Here is a 22,387-nt window from a genome sequence, read left to right on the forward strand (position 1 = left end):
TGGTTCACTTCTCACACCACCGTTGTTTCTTGCCCTGCCTTCTGGCGCTTTGGAGAATAGCCGCCTTAGAAACCGCACCATTCATCCCCTGCTTGCCAGGCCGAGAGACTCGCAGCCTTTCTGGAGAGCTCCGCCCCTGCCCTAGATGTCCCCCTGGCGCCGCCTGACCCCCGCGGCCCATGCATCCTTCCGGCCTTGGGGGGAGCGCTTGCCGGCCTTTCGGCTGAGCCAGCCTTGGGGATCCAAAGCTCCGCCCCTCCTCTTTGGGCAGGCTGGAAGCCCGATGACGTCATGGAACAGAGGGTTCCCCACCTCCCCCCACCCGCCTGGCCAGCTTGATAGAAAGCGCTGCTGGTTGCATCCTCGCCGATTTCCTCCGGGCTCCGAGCGGCTCTTCCCTCTCTCTCTCTCTCTCCCTCCGGCGTCCTTAGGAAGCAACCTGGCGCTTGGGAGTCGCTCCGACAGGGCCCGGGAGGCAGTTCGGAAAGACGCGATGAAGCTGCTGGGTTCGCCTTGGACTCGGTTCTACTCCAACAGCTGCTGCTTGTGCTGTCACGTCCGCACTGGGACCATCATCCTGGGAATCTGGTACTTGGTAAGGGTCGGCGGGGGCTGGAATCGAACGGCGGGCGGGGGGGGCAAGGAGGCCCATAGCCGAGCTGGTTCTCTCTTCTTCTTGGGGGAGGGGAATTCATTGGGGGTGAAGGTGGGGAGACTTGGAACCGCACGTCCTCGGATGCCCCTTTCCCCTTGCTGCCCCCCACCCCTCCCATGGAGCCAGCCTCCCCAGACCAGCGAAGTGGCGCAACGCAAACGGTCTCGATCTCCCATCGATGGGGACGGATGCCAAAGGAAGAAGGGCGAGCAACGGGCATTGGCCGCATCCTCTAGGTCGCCGTCCCTTGATGAAGGGAGGGAAGATGGGGGGGTGGGGGTGGGAATTGCTCTGTACTCCTGAGCCTGCGTTGCAGATTTGATTAAATACAGCAACGTGCTAGGGATGATTGGATTCCTTTTCCCAGAATCCGACTTTTGCAAAGCAAGAATGCACGGAGGTTCCTTTCTCTCTGCTCTTCCTCTGGTGAAATGGGCTAAGCTCGGAACCATCCTCAGCAAAACCTCAGAGGCTGGGATCCCACCCCACCCCCCTCTGGCCTTCACCTCTGCTGTGCTGCCCACAAATGGACACCCCTCACCAGTTGCTTCGGCTCTTCCCCAGGGGCAGCAGGGCCGTTATGAATTGGACCCAGTGAATCCAACCTCGTCTTCTCTCAAACTCTTTTTTCTTGGACCTGCTCTTCTTTCCTGCACTGCCAGAAAAAAAAAAAAAAGACTTCCCTCCCATCTCTGTATTAGTGGGTGAACGGGCGGGGGGTGGAAAGAGCCGCTGCTACTTTGGACTGCAAAAATCCTGACTACCTTTCCTTGGTTGCCAGAAGCTCTTTTTGCAGCCCAGATTTGGTAGCCCTGTACCTCACCCACAAGTATGCGCCCTCAGGGATGAAATTCCAGGACAATCAGCGCCCAAGCTAGCCAAGATTTTTTAGACTAATGTATTTAGTTTGGTATGAGCTGGATAATGCCTTTGTCTTTGTAAATAGTAGCCCCCTTTTATTCAGTGCGCTGAATAAAACACTGAATTATATGCCTGGTCCAGTTAACTATGGATGGATAGAGGTAAGAGATACAGAGATGAGAGAGAAAAAGGGAAGTCTCAGTCTAGAACATCAATTTATAAGAAGAGCACAGAGGAAGCCAGGGAGCAAGTATGGCTCTTTGTACTGTTTTTGCTTTGGAAGGAGCTGAAGAAAGGAAGGAATATCTTGCTTGAATATCTTGCTGTGTTTATTCAAATCTGTGGTGCAGCCAGAAGACCTCCAAAAAGGTTCTTGCAGAACAGAAAAAGATGGCCAAGCAGGCCTCATTCATGCATAAGTAAATTCTAAGCTTTTCCTTAGCAGCAGATCTTGGTGCAGGTTTCCCCATCCTTCTCTCCTTCTCCGGGATGCTTGGCAGATTCCATCCTTCCTTCGTTATTCTCTCCTCTTTCTCCCTGTCTCTACTCCAGCTGGTTTCCGATATCTTTGGCTCCTTGCCTTGCAGATTGGCATCTTGCCCTTTCTAGCAGACGCTTGCATCTTTTTCAGCGAGACTTCTGTGGGATGCTGACTTCAGTGGCTAAGGCTGCTTTTCAAAAGAGGGGTTATTTCTGGAGAGCTTAGCCGTCTAAAGAGTCATTAGCAACATAATTCTTTTTGAGGTGCAGTAATGCCCTTCCTGCTGCTATTTGTAACCCCACAGGCAGTTTCCTTCCTCTCTTTATAGAGAGGCCATAAAATATTCTAGGTGAAGCATTTAGGAAGCTTGTCAGAAAAACAAAGGCAGAATAAAATCCATAAGTTACCTAAATTAGAAGGTAACGATTTGAGAGCAGTGAATAAGCCCAGGTTTTCTCCCTCTTGAATGGTTCCTATTCTGAAGAAGTGTGTTGTTAATAAACGTGTGTGTGTGTGTGTGTGTGTGTGTGTGTGTGTGTGTGTTAAATGTAATAGCTATTCTGAGAGAAAGTCATGATATAAAGCCAATAAATAAATCAATAATTAATTATATACCATGCTAAAACTATTATCCCCACCTTCTTTAGCAGATTTGTATAAAATTAACATCAGATGTTGAAAAAGTCACAAAAGTGATCCAGATCTGAGCTTCAAACACCTGGAAAAAGCCACATATCTGATATTCATTTAAAGCAGGGGTCCCCAAACTTGGCAACTTTAAAACTTGTGGACTTCAACTCCCAAAATTCTGGGAGTTGAAGTCGACAAGTCTTAAAATTGCCAAATTTGGAGACCTCTGATTTAAAGAATAGCAGAGAGTGAGGTGATAATCATCTGGAAGAACAACTTATCAAAATTTAAGTGCCACTTTTTAGAAGAATCTTGGTTGCCCTGTGGATGGAGGAGGCTCTGTGCATTGCAGCAGAAGGTCATGGCAGTGTAATGGTCGATTTACTTCATGGTACACCATGATCCAATCAAAAGAAGCTCCTTCCAGGTTCAAGGGCTTCTCAGTAGGAGAAGACTTAAGAATGTACATCCTTAGAGCAGCTGTTCCCTATCCTCTTTATCTGAGACTGAGTTCACTCAATTAATTAGGATGTTCTGTCTGTATTATCTGTTAAACTTTTATTGCCATTTATTATCCCTTACAAGAATTATGTGGCCCATGATCATCCAGTGAGTACCAGATAAGTCAGCATTTGAATACGGATCTCAATAGATGAAGCTTAATTTTCTATACACGCTACCGTGCATCTCATTCTTAGTAGAAGGTTGGGCTGCCTGTAGATTTTAATGGAGCAATGTTTGGTCTTTTTGCAACTGTCACAATTTTGATATTTGTGGAGCTAAGCATGTGTAAGAAACATATTTTTATTAGAATGAAAGGTTGAGATGAATGAGGGATTCCAATACTGTACACATGTTGTCCATCTCCATGACTCTGAACAGAAATAGTCTGTCAGTGCCTTCTTCTAGAACTTCTTTCAGTCTCACAACCTGTTCTTATATCCTCTGGGGACTCTGGGTTTTCTTTTTAACAGCCAAAGTAATTATGTCGTGCCTCCTTCAGGGGATCTATGTACTCTAGACCAGGGATCTTCAAACTTGACAACTTTAAGACTTGTGGACTTCAATTCCCAGAATCCCTCCTCCAGTCATGTTAGTTCAGGAATTCTGGGAGTTGAAGTCCACAAGTCTTAAACTTGCCAAGTTTGAAGACCCTTGCTCTAGATAAACTGTAGTCCAACAGATTAAGTCCATATGGGGTCATATCTTGTTAAAATCTTGCCTGTATTTAGAGGAAAAGAATTTTCTATAAACAGCTATGACATTTTTCTAAGGTTTATTTGAGAGCCAACAATTATGTTTTTCACCTTGTGCAGATCAAAACCATTTTCAACCAGGAATGATGTATCATGGGTTGATGCTTGATATATTTATTGACATTTGAGGGGGGGGCGTTTAAAAGGCAAATTTTGGCTATGCTGTAATCTTCCCTGATTAGACCATCTCCTAATTTGTTGAACTACAACATCTGAAGAGGTTAAAATTGGATAAAGGTTCAATACAACATTCTGGCAAAATATACAGACCTGCCTATTTTAGGAATCTTGTAGAACCATTACGGTACCATAGAATAAGCAAGAAATTTATTTCATTTTTTTCCTGAAAGTTAATTGGTTTATTAGAGCTAGATTAAAATTATTAAAGGCACATGCAGTCAGATCTGGAATATTCAGAGGGCTAGAATAAAATTCCCTTCCATACTGTTTCACCTTCAGTAGATATCTGTTCTTGTAGTAAAACCTTAATTTTCTCCTGTAAATTTCCGGAAGCTTTCTCGAGAATTGCATGTATTATAACCTTGCATTCAGATCGAATCTTTGGCCTAAGAATAATTGGCCTCCAGACTTATCTTTAAAAAAGCTTTTACAAATGTTTATGAATGAGCTGTTCAGATATGAAATGGCTGGATGATGGCTATTCTGATATTATGGAGTTATATTGAGTGCTATTAAGAATACTTTCTGTCTGGACATCATCTCCTGTGAATATTTATTCAGGACAGGAAATGGATGTGAGCCATTCTGAAATGCAATATAAGTTGATGTTAATTCAACTTACAGATGCACTTATTTAAAAAGGATAAGAAAATGCTTTTTACTTGCTGCCTCATCTTATTATAAAGGTGGGGGGGAGAACAACCGGAATGCAAGGGATTAAAACTGACACTCTGCCAGGAAATATTATTCTTTCTACAATCTCACTATATTAAAATGCATTATTTATTTTCTGAATTCAAGTGACTTATTTGCAAGCTTGTAGCCAAACAGCAGGATTTATTTATGCACTGCATTTATATAGCTGCCCAACCCAAACAACATGTCTGTGGGCAGCTTACAAAAATTAAATAGGGCACAATAAAGTGAATAATATGTGAACATTTGGGCTGACCTTAGCCATTCTAAAAAGCTAAAAAGGATACGTCTGTTAATATACAGTACACAGATAAGAAACCCTTTCAGAAAACTATCAAGGATATTATGGTGTGATAATATACTGACAATATTAATACCTGGAAAATAATCTCAAAATAGCTTGCTTTAATGTATTTGTTTGCTTATTATCATTTTATACAGCCACTTCTTCAAAGGACTGTACTTTCAATAGGAAGAGAGATGATAAATGAAAAGAATCTATAAAAATGCTGAGTAGTAAATTGATTTAATCTAATCTTCTGAGATAATTAGGCTGCCTGGTATTGAATAAATGATTTTCTTTCCACCCCAGTTCTATAAGGATATTAATGATATCCTTCTATTAATGAGGGATGTTCAAGAGACTCCCAAAATCTGAGAGATTGGCTGGAGCCAGTGGTGGGTTTCAAAGATGTTTACCAGTGGTTTGGTGGGCGTGGCTTGATGGGTGCGCTTTGCACATGCATGCCAAATTCATACTTTGTGCGTGCGCAACGGCTTTCCTACTCACCTCCTGCAATCCCTGTGGTGTCTCCCAGCAAAAATGGAGGTCGGGAGGGCCACACACAGCCCTCCCAAACTCCTTTTTTGCTGATGGGGGGTGGGGTTGCAGGAGCCAAAATTGGCTGTCGCAGCCAAAATTGGAGCTCAGGAGCTCGTTTTCGCTGGCAGAGCCCTAGGACCACCATACGCACCTCCAACATGAATGATGTTGAGCTGGCAATACCCACCTGGGCCACGCCCCCCCTCCCCGAGGTCAAACACAACCCTGATGAGGCCCCCAATGAAATCGAGCTTGACACCCCTGCTATACATGATCACAATGACATCTAAGTATTTAAATCACATGATTTGCTTGATGATGTCATGATAAGCATGTCTTTGTTTGCTTCCCCCTATAAACAGTTTTTTTATTTAAACAACCAAAGATTTGCCCATTTTCTCTGTATCTCTGTGAGTACTACACAGCATTTAAGCCATGTTCTTCTGCCCAACCCAGTCATGTAATCCAAAATAATCCTGCAATTCTCCACCTAAAAGTATTAATCTACTAATGCGGCCTGGCTGGTAATACTATCTGTTATTTGTAGACTTGTGTTAAGTAGCAACAAACACTATCTGTTTTCTCAGAGAAACCAGATAGCTTTATCCCCCTTTTGAAGAAAAAAACTAGAAACAGGCTTCAGTATTTTCAAAACAGGGGTGAATGTTGTGTCAAAATATTTTGAAAGGTTGGCCCTGCAGAAGAATTTGCTTTATGTTGGAGCATTCTTCCAGCTTGGCAATGTCTTTCTTGAAGTGCTTGAGGCAACATATAGTCAAACCATCGATTTCTATAAAAGCAGTTTTACTTTTGTTTCCTTTCTGAACAATTCCCACCAAAACATTTATCACTTATTTATAGCACTACTTATTTATAGCACTACTTATTTATAGCACTACTGACTGGATCAATATTTTCTTTCCACAGATGGGAATTAATGAATGTATGAATTTAGGGCTTTTTGACCCTGGTTTGTTTCTTTACATTTATTCACTTTGACTTACAGTTGCCACTCCTTGTTTGCAGAAGTCTTTTTGAAGCTCTTTGCTGTTTCTCTGTGCATTGATTACAGATGTCTAAAACTTTTCAAGCTTAACACAGGTTATGCTGACCTTATAAAATCGTTCACAATCTGCCCTGGACATGACAGATGTATTCTTGAGTATAAGATGTCAGTTTCAGGCTCAGAATATTTCTGGAACTATTGAAACTGCATCAGAACACTTTCAGGAAGGTGAGAACATCTGTTTCAAGCTCAAAATAGAGGTTTCCAAATTGAAATGTCTCATATTTAGGGGTTTTTGGTTTTTTTGCACAGCATTAGATGTACCCAGCTCAAATGAGTTGGTTCAGCAAACTTAGCCACCTCACATCCCATTCAGATCATTTCTGAACAAGCTGAAAAAAACACCCACTTTGCTCTGTCAGGTCTTTCATTTTTTTTTTTTTTTGCAGATACTTCATTATCAAACTCGATAACCCCATCAGTGCACTGATGATGTTACCTAGTTTGGCAATTAAATGTCTACAAGAAATCCTGGAGCTCAGAGAGCACCAAGGACCCCACAGTTCAACCCTCAGCTACAAGTTCGTTTCTGTCTGTATCACTGAATTGGACTGGATTTTAGTGATACTGACAATACATGGTGTTTGGCATATGGCAGATGAATGAAACACACAGAAGAGAAATCTAAAATCTTGCTGCCCACTTTCTTTCCCCACAACTTTGAAGTACCGTTGCAGCCGTTCTTTACCATGGCCAAGGACCAAAAATAAACCAATCAGACAACAAATACAATTCTGGAGGCAACATGGCAGAATTTTAGGCACATTTAGAGACATAGGTGTAGGAGATAGAATACATCTAAGTATCCTGAAAGAGTATTGTTAAAACAATCCTTAAAATTCAGATGTATAGTTTAAAAATATAATTAACGATTGTGTAAAAGAAAATGGATTGTGGATTCAATAAGGCCCACCCCGCACAAAAAGTCTTCAGATAGGTTTTTCATATATTTTCCATCCAGTATTGATACTGATGTGAGAAGTGTTAATAAAGTATCCTTTTTATGACTCAGATCTCATGTTGAAAGATAGATTATGTCCTTGGAGTAAGGGAGCGTAGTACCAGGCATATGCCTTTGAAGCGCTGGGAATTATCACACTTTTTGGAATGTCTTTGAAATGCCAGATACCGGGTAAGAAAGTGTTTATTATGTGCTGGGTACCAAAAAGATAATAAAATGTAACTTGTATCCTGAAAGATGTATTGTAAATCAAGCCATTTGTATACGGTGTGTGTGTGTGTGTGTGTGTGTGTGTGTGTGTAGTTTTAGAGTATAAAAGTAGAGCGAAAGCTGTGCTTTTTGTTCCTCCCAGCTGCCAAGGGTGGAACCCATCTGCAGATGTATATCCAATAAAGCCTTTTTCCTTGGATCAACTTTGAATCCTGGTGGTTTTTTCTTTAGCCACAATCTCACACTGATAACACATTAAAATATGCCAATGTGATAACTTTTGCATAATTCAGTTTGACTTGTATCTAGCTGCACTGAAACTAGCCTATGGGCTATTTAAAGGACTTATGTTTGCTAGCCAAGTTTATACATCTCGCCTTTCTATATGTGTAATTTTCTGCAATAGCTCTAAGTTGTCTCATTTAAACCCCAATGTTGTAAATACCTAGAAACATTCGTTTTTTTTTAATGCAATAGATCTTTTCCATTTGGTAGTAAACCTGTCAGCTAAAATTAAAGAGAGCAGTCCAGAGTGGGGAAAGAGATAATTGAGATTATAAAGTCTCCAAAGCTGCGATATTGTTATAGGACCCCCTGGAGCCCAGGAATTAGCTGAACAGGCATGTATCACTGTCTTCCCACCAATGGATCATCCCCTGTATGGAACAATCAGTGTAAATGATTGCTGAACTAATGAGGTTACTACATGCCTGTTCTGGATCATAACAAACAGTTTGGAGAAAAAGCAAAGAGATCATTTTTATCGGATGGGAAGTTACAACCTGCTTCCAATCTGCATTTTGATAACAGTCTTCTGTGATAAATGCTAAATGATAATTAATTGTAAGGATTTCATGGTTCAAACTCTTATTACATCAATGCGTGGAAACAGTCCCGGAAAAGAATTTATATATATATATATATTCTTTTCCAGGACTATATATGAAAACTACTGCTTGCAGATAAATCTATATGCCTCAACTGACCTTGACCTCATTTGCCAAAATAATACAGTCATGTGCATTGTAGTTGCCGGGAGACAAGCTTTGCTTGAGAAGGCATTTTTAAAACTATAAATATGATATAAATAAATACTACAACCTGCATCTTTCCTATTTCTTATATTCTGTTTGCCTCTTCCCATTTGTGGTCTTTATTATTCTACTTGAAATTATTTGAATGAAAAGCTTGGATTGAAAGGATACAGTATACTCTTATGAGCTCTACCAGGGCATATCTTAATTTTCTCCATTGAGTGATGACTACAACAAGGCTTAAATGTCTTTTTGCACCAATAACCCTGTCTGACCATGAGGGAGAGAGAGACAAGAAGAAGTCTCTACCATGTGTTTTGTTCTTCAGTAAAACGAGTGCCTTGAGTTAAAGGACAAGGGGATTTCCCGTCTCTCTCCAATGTGTGATTTAAATAGAAGCCAGATTACCTATTCTATGTAATTTTTAATAGAGCTACCATTTACATTACAAACATTTGTTAGCATTCATTAATAACTGGCCTAAATCAACCCTTTATATTCTAAGCAGCTATGTTATGAACATTGTCCCCTTTTGAAAGGAGCCTGCTGCTATTTTATTTATTTACTTATTTATTTGTCAAACATGTACAAGATAACAAGTATAGGTATAAACATAAATATGAACAAAGGAAGTAAATAAATGGGGACAGTAAGACAGGGACTGTAGGCATGCTGGTGCACTTATGCACACCCCCATTAAGGATCTCTTAGGAATGGGGTGAGGTCCACAGTAGGCAGTTTGAGGTTGAAGCTACGAGGGGTTGAGGCTGTAACAGCGGAGTCGGGTAGGGCGTCCCAGGTGCTGAGCACTCTGTTGCTGAAGTCGTATTTTCTGCAATCGAGTTTGAAGCGGTTTACCTTGAGTTTGTATCAATTGTTTGCTTTTGTATCGATTTTGTTTTTCTGTATTCTTGTAGCACTCTTCATATGTTCGGGAGCTCATACTCTAACAAGGAATCCATCCACTTAGGTATTGTTTATCCATTTATCTTTTACCATTGCTGGAACTAAAGCCTTCTGCAGAGAGTTAGATCTTTACATAATGCATCTGAAGTAGGACAGTCTGAGCCTCATTTGTGCCTCTAGTGAGAATTCTGGGTTGCTTTGTCTCATGATCCATTTGTTTATGTTCTTGGCTGTCCACAATATTGTCAGGAGTCTTTTCCAACATCAAGTGACCACATAGATAGTCCTTATCCAAGATGATCTGTCCCTAAACCTGTCCCTTTGAGTTTTACATCTATGGTGTTACTGCTATAATTGATTCATCTTTCTTGCTGCGGGTGGCCACTTTCTTCTTATCTTTCTGAGCATTATAGACTTATCAAGAGAGTAAGGTCTTCAGTTGTTACCATATTGGCTTGTACATACATATCTATAGTGTTTCCCACACCTTCCCCTCCACCCCCTTTTCAATCATGCCTGTGTCTTGAAGATTGCCTGAACAAGTCCCTGAAATTTCCTTTTTTCAGAAGTCGGTTTGCCATTGCCTCCTTCCCAGGGATGGGCTTCAAAAATTTTAGCAATGGGTTCTCTGCCCGGTTGCTGGGTGGGCATGGCCATGGTGGGCGTGGCCTAGTCAGCCTCCTGCATCATGGTGGAGGGGGGGGCGTTTTTGTCCTCCCCAGGCTCCGGAGGCTTTCCTCAAGCTTCTGGGGAGGTGAAAACAGCTTCCCGGGCTCTGGAGGCTCTCTGGAAGCTGGAAATGGGCCCATTTTCAGCCTTCACGGACTTCCAGGAGGCCCATTTCTCACGCTTCCCGAGCTTCCATGCGTGCCCTGCACTTACCTGCATCCAAAACAGGCCCCCTGGGGACTCCTAGGAGGGATGGGCGGGGTGGCCAGGAGTGGAATTTGTGAGTTCTCAGAAGTGCACAGAATCTTAGCTAGGGGCTCTCCTGAACCCCTGTGAGCCCCCCCCCCACCCCTGCTCCTTCCTAGGGCTGAGAGAAAGTGGTTGGCCCAAGGTCATCCCCCTAGCTTTGTGACTAAGGTGGGGATAGAACTCAGACTCCCTGTTTCTACTAATGTGATGTCTTACCCACTACACCTAACGAGATGTATACCGTAGTGTATAGTAAGAGCCTAAACTATTTTGCTTAATTTTGTTATGGAAGTGGGCCGTCGTTTATTTCTGTCACATTTTTTCAACTTCCCATTCAGCCCGTGGTTATGGGATCTCTGGTCAACTACCATTCAGGTACAAGCCTGGGGCAAAGTAGCTGCCAAGATTAGACAAGGCGGGCTGAATATTATACTGTAAAGCTATAACAGAAGATTATGTACAGGCTTCACAAAAGTCCTTCACAAAAATGATGGGAAAACAAAGCAGAAATCAAAGCCAAAGTTGCCTCTGTTGTTTCCATGATTTGGCTGCATTCATATACTGCAGAGAGAAATATAAAAATGTCCAATGACTGGCATATCTTGGTGAGAGGAAGGAATAGCTGCGAATATGCCATAATAGCTCAGAAAAGCTTTTTTAAAAATCTGCAAGTCCATACCAAAAACTTGCAATAGCAGAAATGTAAATTCTAAGCCCCGGAATTTAATTAAGGAAGGAAATCTATGCAAGATATTGGGGGGAAGATGTGGGTGGGGAAGGCAAGTTAAATATGCATTCTTTGCAAAATGGGAAAGGCTGCTTGTTCAAAAATTAGCAATAAATTTGCTAGGCTTATCTTTTGAAAGGAAATTACAAAACAGGGAGGGGAAAATAGTTGGAAGTGAGAACTATTTTGGTAAAGGCTTCTTTTTCTCTTTTCTTCCTGCCCCTCAGGCTAAAGATAACATATGCAAGATACGCATTGCTTGGAGAACCAGCGATAGTAAGCTTAAGGAGAACAGAAATCCCTTTTTTGAGGATTTGATGACAAGGGGTGGATTTTCTACTGTGCTGCCCTAGTGCATGCATAATCTTCTTCCACTTATGCTCAGCTTGAATATTCAAAAACTCATTTATGATAAAATGTCCCCAACCTCTAGTGAGCTCTCCATCCAAAGGTAACCAAACCTAGGCAGGTAATATATTAGGTAACTTTCATTTCTGGATGGCCTTCGTAGTATAATGCATGGCACAATAACTTTGGAAAATGCTGGCCTATTCTCCAGCTTTGGAAAGCTAATATCAGCAGCCCACCATATAACCAAGGTCAAATTAATGAATTGGAAATTCCTCTGCTAAAGTAGTAGATAGAAAGCTGCTCCTAGATATATATATATATATATATATATATATATATATATATATATATATATATATATATATATATATATATATATATATATATATATAAATACTTTCCTTTCACATTTTAGAATTAAGTCACTGGGAGTTAAGACTTCCCTGAATCCAAGAATAAGGTGGGGAAAGACCTTTGACCTTTCCTAAAATAACTTTTCATAACCACTGAACAACACTTTCACTTTTCCTTTTTATCTTTTCCTAGATAGACAGGTCATAGCTAGTTTGGAAGTAGCAATTTCTGGTCATATCCTGCTTTCGTCCTCTAAGATGAGGACATGGTTATGGTCTTCTGTGAAACTGAGGCATAACGAAAGACTCTCTGGATTTATTGAAAGAAATTGTTCCGTACTAGCAGGCTTGAAAGCCTGCATTCCTATTGGTCCGGAAAAGCCGGGCCCTGATTGGAAGATATTGGCTCATATAGAGCTTGCCGCGATTGGCTAATACCAAGCGCGGCAAGCTCAAAAACCTGTCATTGGCTGCCTAGCCGGGGCCAAGCTCTATAAAAAGAGCAGCCTCGGCTAGGGGTTTTGTCTCAGTATCTGATTGCTAATAAAGAGCTGTTTGTTCACTACCACGAGTCTCGTCTCTCCTTGGGACCCACCACCCAGACATAACAGAAATGACAGAATGAGAAATCTCCCTTCCAAGGCTAAAGGTAACGCCTTCCTAACCACCGAGAATGGCAGGAGACAGCGCTCTTAGTTTTAAGCAATCATTTCAAAATCTCCAAAAGCAATAAAAGGAAAGAAGCTGAAAGTTGCCACCTCTCAGGACTTTGATATTCTAGAGACACAGAAAATCAGAAAAAAAATCATCTACACTAACACTGACAGGGCAAGCTACTGCATACTGTGTCTTCTTCTGACCATTTTAAAACAAACAGTAGCTTTGAGTATGTGCAATTGGGACAGTGTTCTGTGAAATGCCTTAATTGGGACAGTGTTCTCTGAAATGCCTTGTTTCTTGGTATCTCTCCTGGCTCGGGAGATTTATGAGATGACGATTTCAAACGTAAGCATTTTACATCAACTGAATGGAATTGCTGAGCCACAGGCTAAGTGATTTGCCCAAGCTTTATCCTTTATATAACCAGAACTTCATTTTGCACAGCGGGAAAACAGATTACTCAGCATGCTGTAGCTCAGTCGCCCTCCTTTAATCCCTTATGTACTAATACTGTCTGTGTGCTTGTTTTGCCTGTGGACTCCTTTTGTTCCTTTTCCTCCTATAATATTCTGACTTGCTTCCAATTTCTGGAATCCTTTAAAGCAGTGGCCCCTAACCTTTTTTGAACCAGGGACCGGTTTCACGATTATTTATTCTTCCACGGACCGGTATCTGAGTAACGCGAGACTCCACTGCCATCAGGACGGCTTTTCATTCGAAGCCGCCCCCTCCCTTCGACAAAACTAAGGCGCGAGCACCCAAACGCCGCTTTCCAACTGAAAACCCGGAAGCACTTTCCAACCGAAAACCCGGAAGCAACCAAAAACCCGGAAGCGCCGTCGAAACAAGATGGCGGCGCCCAAGCTTTGCAGCCCGGTAAAAAATGATCCACAGCCTGGTACCGGTCCGGGGACCGGTGGTTGGGGACCCCTGCTTTAAAGGGTTATATTTATAGCTATTTCCCAAGGCCCAGGTAAATCATGATCTGTCACTACAGATATTTTTGCCTGGACTTACACAACACATGAAGCAAAAAATTGTGGCTTTTAGTGGTGAGTTAGGGACAACTGACCACTTTATTGTAAAATACCAAAGTACAGTGGAACCTAAGGTCATGAACTATCCTGTTCGCGACCAAATCGGGTGGCGAACAAAAAATCTACCCAATTTTTGAATTAGGTCACGATTCAAAAATCGGGTGGCAAACAAAATTGGTGCAGAAAGATTCCCTTTCTGTGCTGATTTCCCCTTTGGCGCCATTTTTTTTTCTGCACACATGCACAGTTGGTCGTGCTTCCAGACAAGATCGGGTCATGACCGGAGCCCGGGAATTGATTACAGTCATGACCTGAGGCTCCACTGTACCCTTTTGAATTAGTCCAAAGTTTTTCCTAGTTCTGCTTCCTCTTTCTCTTCTGGCCAATCATAAGCAAATGGGAAGCGGTTGTGAGCCCCCCAAAGCATCTGAAAAATTATCCTCACTCAGTCCTGATGGAAGAAAAATACAGTCCAGTTCCAAGCCTGGAGAAAGACACTGAAAATCAAATAGAGTCTGACTGTAGGAAAGAAGGTCTCTGTTTATTTGGTTTTCCAGAAACTTCTGTGACAGCAGCATGTTTGGCTTACAAAATGGGGTCGAGATAGGTGGGCTTTTATACATTCTTTGGGGCTTTGTGATTGAGATGCTTTTGGTTGTGAAATGTACTTTAACCTGTGCTTGAGTGTGCCCTTTTTGTATTCTAATTATTGTTGCCTGACTCCCATTGTGGCTGAGAGGTCATGCCCTGTCCTTGGAACTGGGTGGGGGAAATGTAGACTTTAGGAGTCTTTTTTATCTACTTTTTACAGCCTTCTGTTGGACCTGTGGCTGAAGGCATTTTGTTTATGAACAGGGTGGCCTGGTTTTCTTAATGAGTACAAACTATCCATCTCTAAAGACCAGGCTTCTGCTTGAGACTGTTTTCCTGTAGCAGGAAGACTGGGGCTGCTTTCTGCCTTTAAGAACATGTTTCTCCTCTTCTCCTTTAGGGGAAGTATAATACTCTGCCTCTTTTAATATTCTCATTCTCTAGGAGATGGGGCTTCCTACATCCAGAAGTGGTATTCTGCAGGTTCTGACCAGTTCTGGAGAACTGGTAGTGGAAATTTTGAGTAGTTCAGAGAACCGGCAAATAACATCTCTGACTGGAGATTTTACAGTATCCTTCCCCTGCCATGCCCACCAAGCCACGCCCACAGAACCGGTAGTAAAAAAAATTGAATCCCACCACTGCCTACATCCCCTTCAATCATGAATATTATGATGGCAGAACTACTAAAAATGGAAAGTAGTTTTATCATTCTCTAAGAATCATTGGGAAGGTGAGGCTAGATTCACTGGCTGGACTCAGAATATCAGTGGTAGAACATTTTCTCTGATGGTGCAAAGCAAGATTCAGTTTCCACCCCATCCCTGAAGAGAGTGGCTTCCAACTGTTGTAGTTGAGCAATGAGAGGCTAAACCAGGGCTGGATGCAACAAGACTTTATTGTAACAATAAAGGACTGAACGTGTTAGCCCTGCCTGGAGCAGGCTCACAGCGATCAGCGGCTGGCCGGACCCTGCAGCTGGCTTTTATAGCCGGCCGTCGAGGGAGGCCAGCCAATGAGGGGCAGCAAACGCCCCCGCAGCATGAACGGACCTGGGTGGGGACTTTGGCAAGTTCCAGGGACATAACACCCCTTCCCCCCAGATGCGAACACGCATAGTCACTTAAATAAGCGGGCGGTCTGTGCTGGCGCCCCGAGCGTCGTAACTCCAGTGAGTTACCAAGTGTCTCAGAGTTCAAGGAACCCGGTGGGGTTGGTGATGGGGTGCAGCCTCGCCCTGAGGGTTGCACAGGCACCGGTGTAGTGCTTCTGGTTGGTGATGTCGTGGCCCTGTCCACTGGTTCTGGTGGCGGACCCATCGGGCAGTCCCGGTCTACTGCCTGCTCCCCTGGTCCGGGCGGTGGTGGTGAAGAGATTCTGGCATGGTCTTCGATGGGAGCTTAGCGTGGCACCTGGGGGTCGACCTGAGCCCACGATCCGACACTGGCGAAGGTACCCTGTCGCTTCCTTAGCTGGTCCAGGTGTCTTCTCCAGATGCGGCCGTCTTCCAGCTGGACTCGGTACGACCGGGGGCCGGTGATGGCTACTATCACTCCTGGAATCCACAGTGGGTCTCCGGCATAGTTCCTTGCAAATACATGTTCCTGCAAGACAAAATCTCTGACCCCCGTCATTGAAGCGAGAGGGGTGTCAGGGCAATAGTGAGGGTGGAGCCTATCCAACACAGTTCTTAGGCGTCTACCCATCAGAAGTTCAGCAGGGGATTTGTTGGTGACCATGCAAGGGGTCGAGTGTTGGCTTAGCAAGAAACGGGAGAGTCTGTGATGCCAATCTTCTTTGCTGAATCTGGCTAACGCTTCTTTTGTGGATCTAACGGCTCTCTCCGCCAGTCCGTTGCTGGCAGGATGGAAGGGAGCCGTGAAGATATGTCGGATGCCAAGATTTGTGGCGAAACGGCTAAATTCTGTTGAGGCAAACTGGGGGCCGTTATCCGAAACTATGGTATCTGGTAGCCCGTGTGTTACGAATAGGCGAGTTAGAGCCTTGGTAACTGCTAGCATGGTGGTCGTAGATAGTTGGGCCACATCAATCCATTTAGAGTATGAATCTACGACCACCAAGAAGGTTTTGCCGTGTATTGGACCCGCTAAGTCAATGTGTAGCCTTGACCAAGGCGCGTTGGCGCTCTCCCACTTTGTGGGGTGGTGACTGGAGGGGATGGTCTGGATTCCTGGCAGGGTTGGCATGAGCTTACCCACTTGACGATGTCATCGTCCAAGCCAGGCCACCAGACGTAGCTCCGTGCCAATGCCTTCATCCGGACGATGCCCGGGTGGCCCTCGTGTAGTGCCTCTAAGACTGGTGTGCGAAGTGAGGCCGGAATAACAACCCGGGTGCCCCACAGCAGGCAGCCCTGTATGCTAGACAGTTCCTGTTGACGGGTCTTAAAAGGTGTGAATTCGGCTGCGAGGTTAGAGCCCGGCCACCCCCTCCTCACCCAGTCCAGTACCTGGGCGATGGTTTTGTCCGTCTTGGATTTGGTGGCGATGTCGAGGGCGGTGACAGGAAGGTCGAGCTCGGTGACATCGAAGATGGCATGGACCGGGGCCGGGTCTTCCGCTGGAGCTGGCAGGGGGCAGCGGCTGAGGGCGTCTGCGTGGCTTAACGTTTTTCCTGGGCGGTGGATGAGCTTGTACGAATAAGCCGCCAGGAACAAGGTCCACCTTGTCATTCTGGGAGACAACACTTGGGGAGCCTGCTTGTCTCCGGAAAGAAGACCCAGGAGAGGCTTGTGGTCCATGATTAGCTCAAAGTTGTGGCCAAACAGGAATTCATGAAATTTCTTAACCGCGGCCACTGCGGCTAAAGCCTCCTTGTCGATCTGTCTATAGTTACGCTTTGTCGCTGAGAGCGTTCTGGAAAAGAAGGCGATTGGTGCCTCAGAGCCGTTGGGTAGTCTATGGCTTAATACGGCGCCAATCCCAAAAGGGGATGCATCCGCGGCTAGTACCAGTGGAAGGTGTGGGTCAAATTGAATAAGGACCGCGTCAGATGTGAGCAGTGATTTGACTGCGCGAAAAGCGGTGTCTTCCTTGTGTCCCCAGTGCCAAGGTGCTTTTTTATCTAAGAGCCTGTGTAAAGGCTCTGCTACTGATGCCTTGTGAGGTAGAAATGATGCATAAAAGTTCAATAATCCCAAAAAGGCTTGTAGCTCGGCTTTAGTGGTTGGCGTGGGTGCCTCATGAATTGCCTTGACCTTGGACTCTAGGGGGTGAATGCCTGAGGCGTCAATTCTATAGCCCAGAAAGTCCACCTGTCTAGTGGCAATGGCACATTTCTCCTTTTTTTAATTTGAGGCCATGCTGTCTGAACCTGTCTAACACTGCTCTGACTCTCTGGAAGAGTTGGGGTCTGTCCCTGGCCGAGACCAATATGTCGTCGAAGTAGGGTACTATGCCAGGGAGGCCCTGTAGTATACGCTCCATGAGGGATTGGAAGATGCCCGGGGCAACACTTACGCCAAACTGGAGACGCTTGCACCGGAATGCACCCCTGTGGGTCACAATGGTCTGCAGTTCGGCTGTTTGGTTGTCAACAGGGAACTGTTGATACGCTTGTGACATGTCCAATTTGGCAAAAATGTTGCCAGGCTCAAAGGTATGCAATAAATGTTGAATGACCGGGACTGGGTACGCGCTAACTTGTAGAAAGCGGTTGATTGTTGTTTTGTAATCTGAACAAATTCTCAGGCTGCCATCCTTTTTAAGGGGTGTGACAATTGGCGTCTCCCATTTGGCGAAGTCTGTCGGCTCAATGACCCCTTGCTTTAATAATTTATCGAGCTCTGCGTCTAGTTTAGGCCGAATGGCGAATGGGACTCTGCGCGGTTTCAGCCGGACTGGGACCGCTTGGGGGTCAACTGCAAACGAGATGGGGGTACCCTTATAACACCCTAACTCATTGCTGAATACGTCTGAGTAGTCAGTGAATAAGGAGTCAGTGTCAGAAGCTGAGACAGCATGGACTCCTGTTAACCCTAGGCCGAGGTAGGGGAACCAATCAAGCCCCAGAAGACTGGGGAGGTTGCCGTTAACTACCACTAGAGGCAGGTGGCCTTTGAAAGCTTTAAAATTAACAAGGAACTTGCCTTTGCTGAGTACTGGAATGTCTTTTCCTGATAATCCCTCAAGGAGATCTGGCACTTCTGGAGCTGGTTTCTGGATAGTCTGGGCTGGATTTTCTTGAGGGTGCTCCAAGAGATGATTGAGAGCGCTGACCCCGTGTCAACCTCCATACAACAAGGTTTACCTTCTAATAAAATGGAGAGTGTTATTTTACTAATAGAGTGACAGGTGTGGTTAGCATGGTAGCAAGTGTGACAATTTAGTACTTGCCTTTGGGGCCCAGAATGGGAAAAGGAAGGAACCTTTTGTGCTGAATTGTGCGCGGCCTGGCAGACTCTAGCGATGTGGCCTTTTTTGTGACAATGGTTACAGATGGCACCCTTGAATTTGCACGTAGCTCTCGAGTGAGGACCGCCACAGGATAGGCACAGGATGATGTGTTTGGGTGCGCTGTTGGTTTCTTGCCTGGCTCCTGCCTGTGGTTGTTTGGCATGGGTGAGGCAGTGGATGTCTGTTTGATCGTTAGGGTCGTCTTCGTTGACTACCTCTTCTGAATGAATGGTGGCGCAGCTTTGTTTGGGAACGGGACCTTGAATTTCAGTGGCTGACTGGGTTGCCAGCTCTGCTGCCAAGGCTTCCTCGACGGCCTGGGAAAGGTTGAGGTCCTTCCTGGCGAGTAGTCGCCTTTGGAGGTGAAGGTCTTTGACCCCGCAGACGAGCTGGTCAAGGAGCATGTCATCAAGATAGTTCCCGAACCCGCAGTGGAGGGCTGCAGTCCTCAAGGCGGCCATATATTGGTTGACGGTTTCCTTTTCCGCTTGCTTCCTCATCCGGAAGGTGAAACGCCTCGCGATTTGTGATGGTCTGGGGGAGTAATGATTGGTGAGAATCTCTAGCAATTCTGCCCAGGGGACATTCTTTAACTCACGTGGCGCGACGAGTGCTGTGGCAGTATCAAAAACGATGGCTCCGCAATAACTGAGGAAGAATGACTTTTTTCTGTGCTCCCCAGCATCAGCCAGACCAATAGCGTTGATGTAGTGGTTAAAACGATTCTTGTATGACTCCCACTTTTCTTCTTCCGGCTTGAACGGTGGGAAGGCTGGGTTGGAGTTCATGATGCGGACTCCTGCGCGTTATGCTGTTGAGAAATCTCTCTGGGACAACAAAATGGCACCTTGTGCTCTTGTCAGGCTAGTGACTACAGCTCTGGAGAGGCTCCACAGAACCTCTCTGCTCTCTCTCTGGGCTACAATTGTGGCTAAGCTGCAACGGCTGTTGGCAGCGTTTTGAATTTCGCGCTCCTGGAGAGCGTAGGCGGTGATGGCTTGCCGCCTCTGATAGCGCTTTGAATTTCACGCCTGCGTAAGTGTCAGTGACTCGGAATAACAGCACCGCGCTGTATTCCGGCAAGAAATCCAAACGACAGCCGTTTGAATTTCGCGCTCTTTTGTGTTGAGCGGCTGCGGCTCGCAGCGCTTCACTTTCCCCTGTAGCTTGCTAACAAGCGGCTACAGACGTTTATTACTTTCGCTCTTGCTGACCGAGCTCTCCGGCGGCGCGGCTGCGGCTCAGTGGTTTTAGTGATTTCAGCTGTTGCGAATTGCCTCTGGTAGCCATCCCATCCTCGTCGCCAGTGTTGTAGTTGAGCAATGAGAGGCTAAACCAGGGCTGGATGCAACAAGACTTTATTGTAACAATAAAGGACTGAACGTGTTAGCCCTGCCTGGAGCAGGCTCACAGCGATCAGCGGCTGGCCGGACCCTGCAGCTGGCTTTTATAGCCGGCCGTCGAGGGAGGCCAGCCAATGAGGGGCAGCAAACGCCCCCGCAGCATGAACGGACCTGGGTGGGGACTTTGGCAAGTTCCAGGGACATAACACCAACTATCCTGGATATTCTCTAAAACTTAGGAGAATGAGAAGAAAAGGGGAAGAAAAATAGGTATACTCTCTGAAGTCAGCCCTGACCTTGAACTGAAACTCAAGAACATGTTGTATTCAAAGAGGTAGTAAATAAATAATTTTGCTAGAGTGTATTGATGTCATTTAGACCATTGCCTTCCTTTTGTTTCGTATTTCTATTTTTCCAATAACCAAGGGAAATTTGGCCTTGCTGGTCTAATCAGGGAATTTTTCATTAAACCCATATCCAAAACTGCACAGTTCTATAGCGGAAACTATACCTTGTGATTTAGAATTGGGACAAGGTTTTTTATGTTCTGTATTTGAGCCTTTCATCGGTTCTTATTTCTTTTTCAGTCACTCCGTTGCTTTGTGGTTTGAATTTCCAATTCACCACCCAGAGTCATTTGTTTCCTGATTAGGTACCTGATCCTAATCCTTCCTCCCTGCTGCAGTTTGTTTTCATTGTAGAATATTTTTCTTATCTATTAATCATCCTAAAAATCTTAGCATTCTTTATCAATTAGAATTTATCTCCTGATCTGAAAATTAAAGCAATTGCTTCTTACAATGTGTGCCATTTGATTACAGTTGGCATATGGCACAGGAATATATTTAAAAGCTTGGTTATCATTAAAAGTCACCCTAAATTATAAACAACATAAAATCTTAAGACTTGCTTTAACGGTCTGCTATTTAGAGTTTTTGTTGAGGTAAGCTATCATAGGGCTGGTCCAATAATGACCAAGGGGGAGGGGAGGGAGAGAGGCGGGGGAAAAATCATCTGTAACATTAATCCAGTTAGATTGTTCTTGCCAAATGGAATTATCATGCATCTAACATCCTAGAATGGTTATGCATATTTGAAAAGGGAACACATTTTCAAATAAAATCTCTAGAGAAGGGTCATGATGTTCATATTTATGCCTTCTGGATTTTCTGGCTCAGGGTGCCACCTGTATTTTTATATCTGGCAGAATGAAAATATGTGCTCATTTAAGTATATCAGAAATATAACCTGACTTTAAGTATACATTATAGAATAAAAATACAAAATATGCTCCCTTCTAGTGATTTCCATCATAGAACACAATCTCAGAATTGCTATTCTGATCTTCTGATTCACCCCTCCCACTTTTTCTCTCTCTTTTCTTACCCAGATCCTCAATGCAGTGGTTCTGCTGATTATATTGAGCGCCTTGACAGATCCTGGCCAGTATCACTTAGCGGGTACTGAATTAAGCAATGACTTTGAATTTATGGATGATGCCAGTAAGTATATATCATTTCATTAGTAATTTACAATCTGGCTCCTGTTAAACTGGTATTGTGCCAGGGCAGCACTTTCACAACTGGCATAATATTACTGTGTGTATATATATGGGGGCTGAACCTTCTCTGAAAGTTCTTGAGACAATACTATTAAAGATGATATTTATACAGAAGACTTTAATTAAAACAGGCTGCCTTGCCTGTTGAGATTCAGCTTGGAAAAGGTTGGGCTCCCCCTAAAAAATAGAAGACCAGTAGATGGCAGCAAAGAAATAGAGAAATAGTTGGCTGACATCTAATGGTGTCCAACATTTTTGCAACACCAAAAAAGAATAGGTAATATTTATTTAGCACAGGGGTCCCTAAACTTTAAGATTTGGGGACTTCAACTCCCAGAATTGTCCAGCCAGCTATGAAGTACACAAGAATAATGGGGGTTGAAGTCCACAAGTCGTAAAGTTGCCAAGTTTGGAGACCTCTGATTTAGCATATGGCATGCAATATCAGGGAAATCTACAAATGCTAGGTATAAGGCAGTCCTGACAGCGAAAATTGCTAGTTCATTCTGTTCGATACTTGCATGCCTATCTGTGGTACATTATACAGGGCAAACTCAACTTTGACCAGCTGACTAGTGGCACTCAGGTTGCTAGTTCTTTCAGGCCCCTCCGCCAGTTTTACCTCACCCTGTGTTTTGTTGTCTTGCATCTGGCTAGGTCCAGCACCATCTT

At 44.2% G+C, this 22,387-nt stretch overlaps 1 protein-coding gene across 1 annotated transcript in view; it reads left to right on the top strand.

Annotated features, from left to right (window-relative positions):
• Positions 1-264: 264 nt before the first annotated feature.
• The window catches only part of LAPTM4B (lysosomal protein transmembrane 4 beta), a 44,618-nt gene continuing 22,495 nt past the window's right edge, over positions 265-22,387 (top strand). Inside the window, exons 1-2 of the mRNA XM_026705927.2 lie at positions 265-595; positions 21,545-21,656. Of these exons, the coding sequence (XP_026561712.2) occupies positions 284-595; positions 21,545-21,656 (424 nt within the window). The 5' untranslated portion in view covers positions 265-283. The remainder of the gene's footprint in view (positions 596-21,544; positions 21,657-22,387) is intronic.

Source organism: Pseudonaja textilis, chromosome 3, assembly GCF_049901715.1.
Source record: "Pseudonaja textilis isolate UNSWEBS1 chromosome 3, rPseTex1.2, whole genome shotgun sequence".
NCBI classification, from domain to species: Eukaryota; Metazoa; Chordata; class Lepidosauria; order Squamata; family Elapidae; genus Pseudonaja; species Pseudonaja textilis.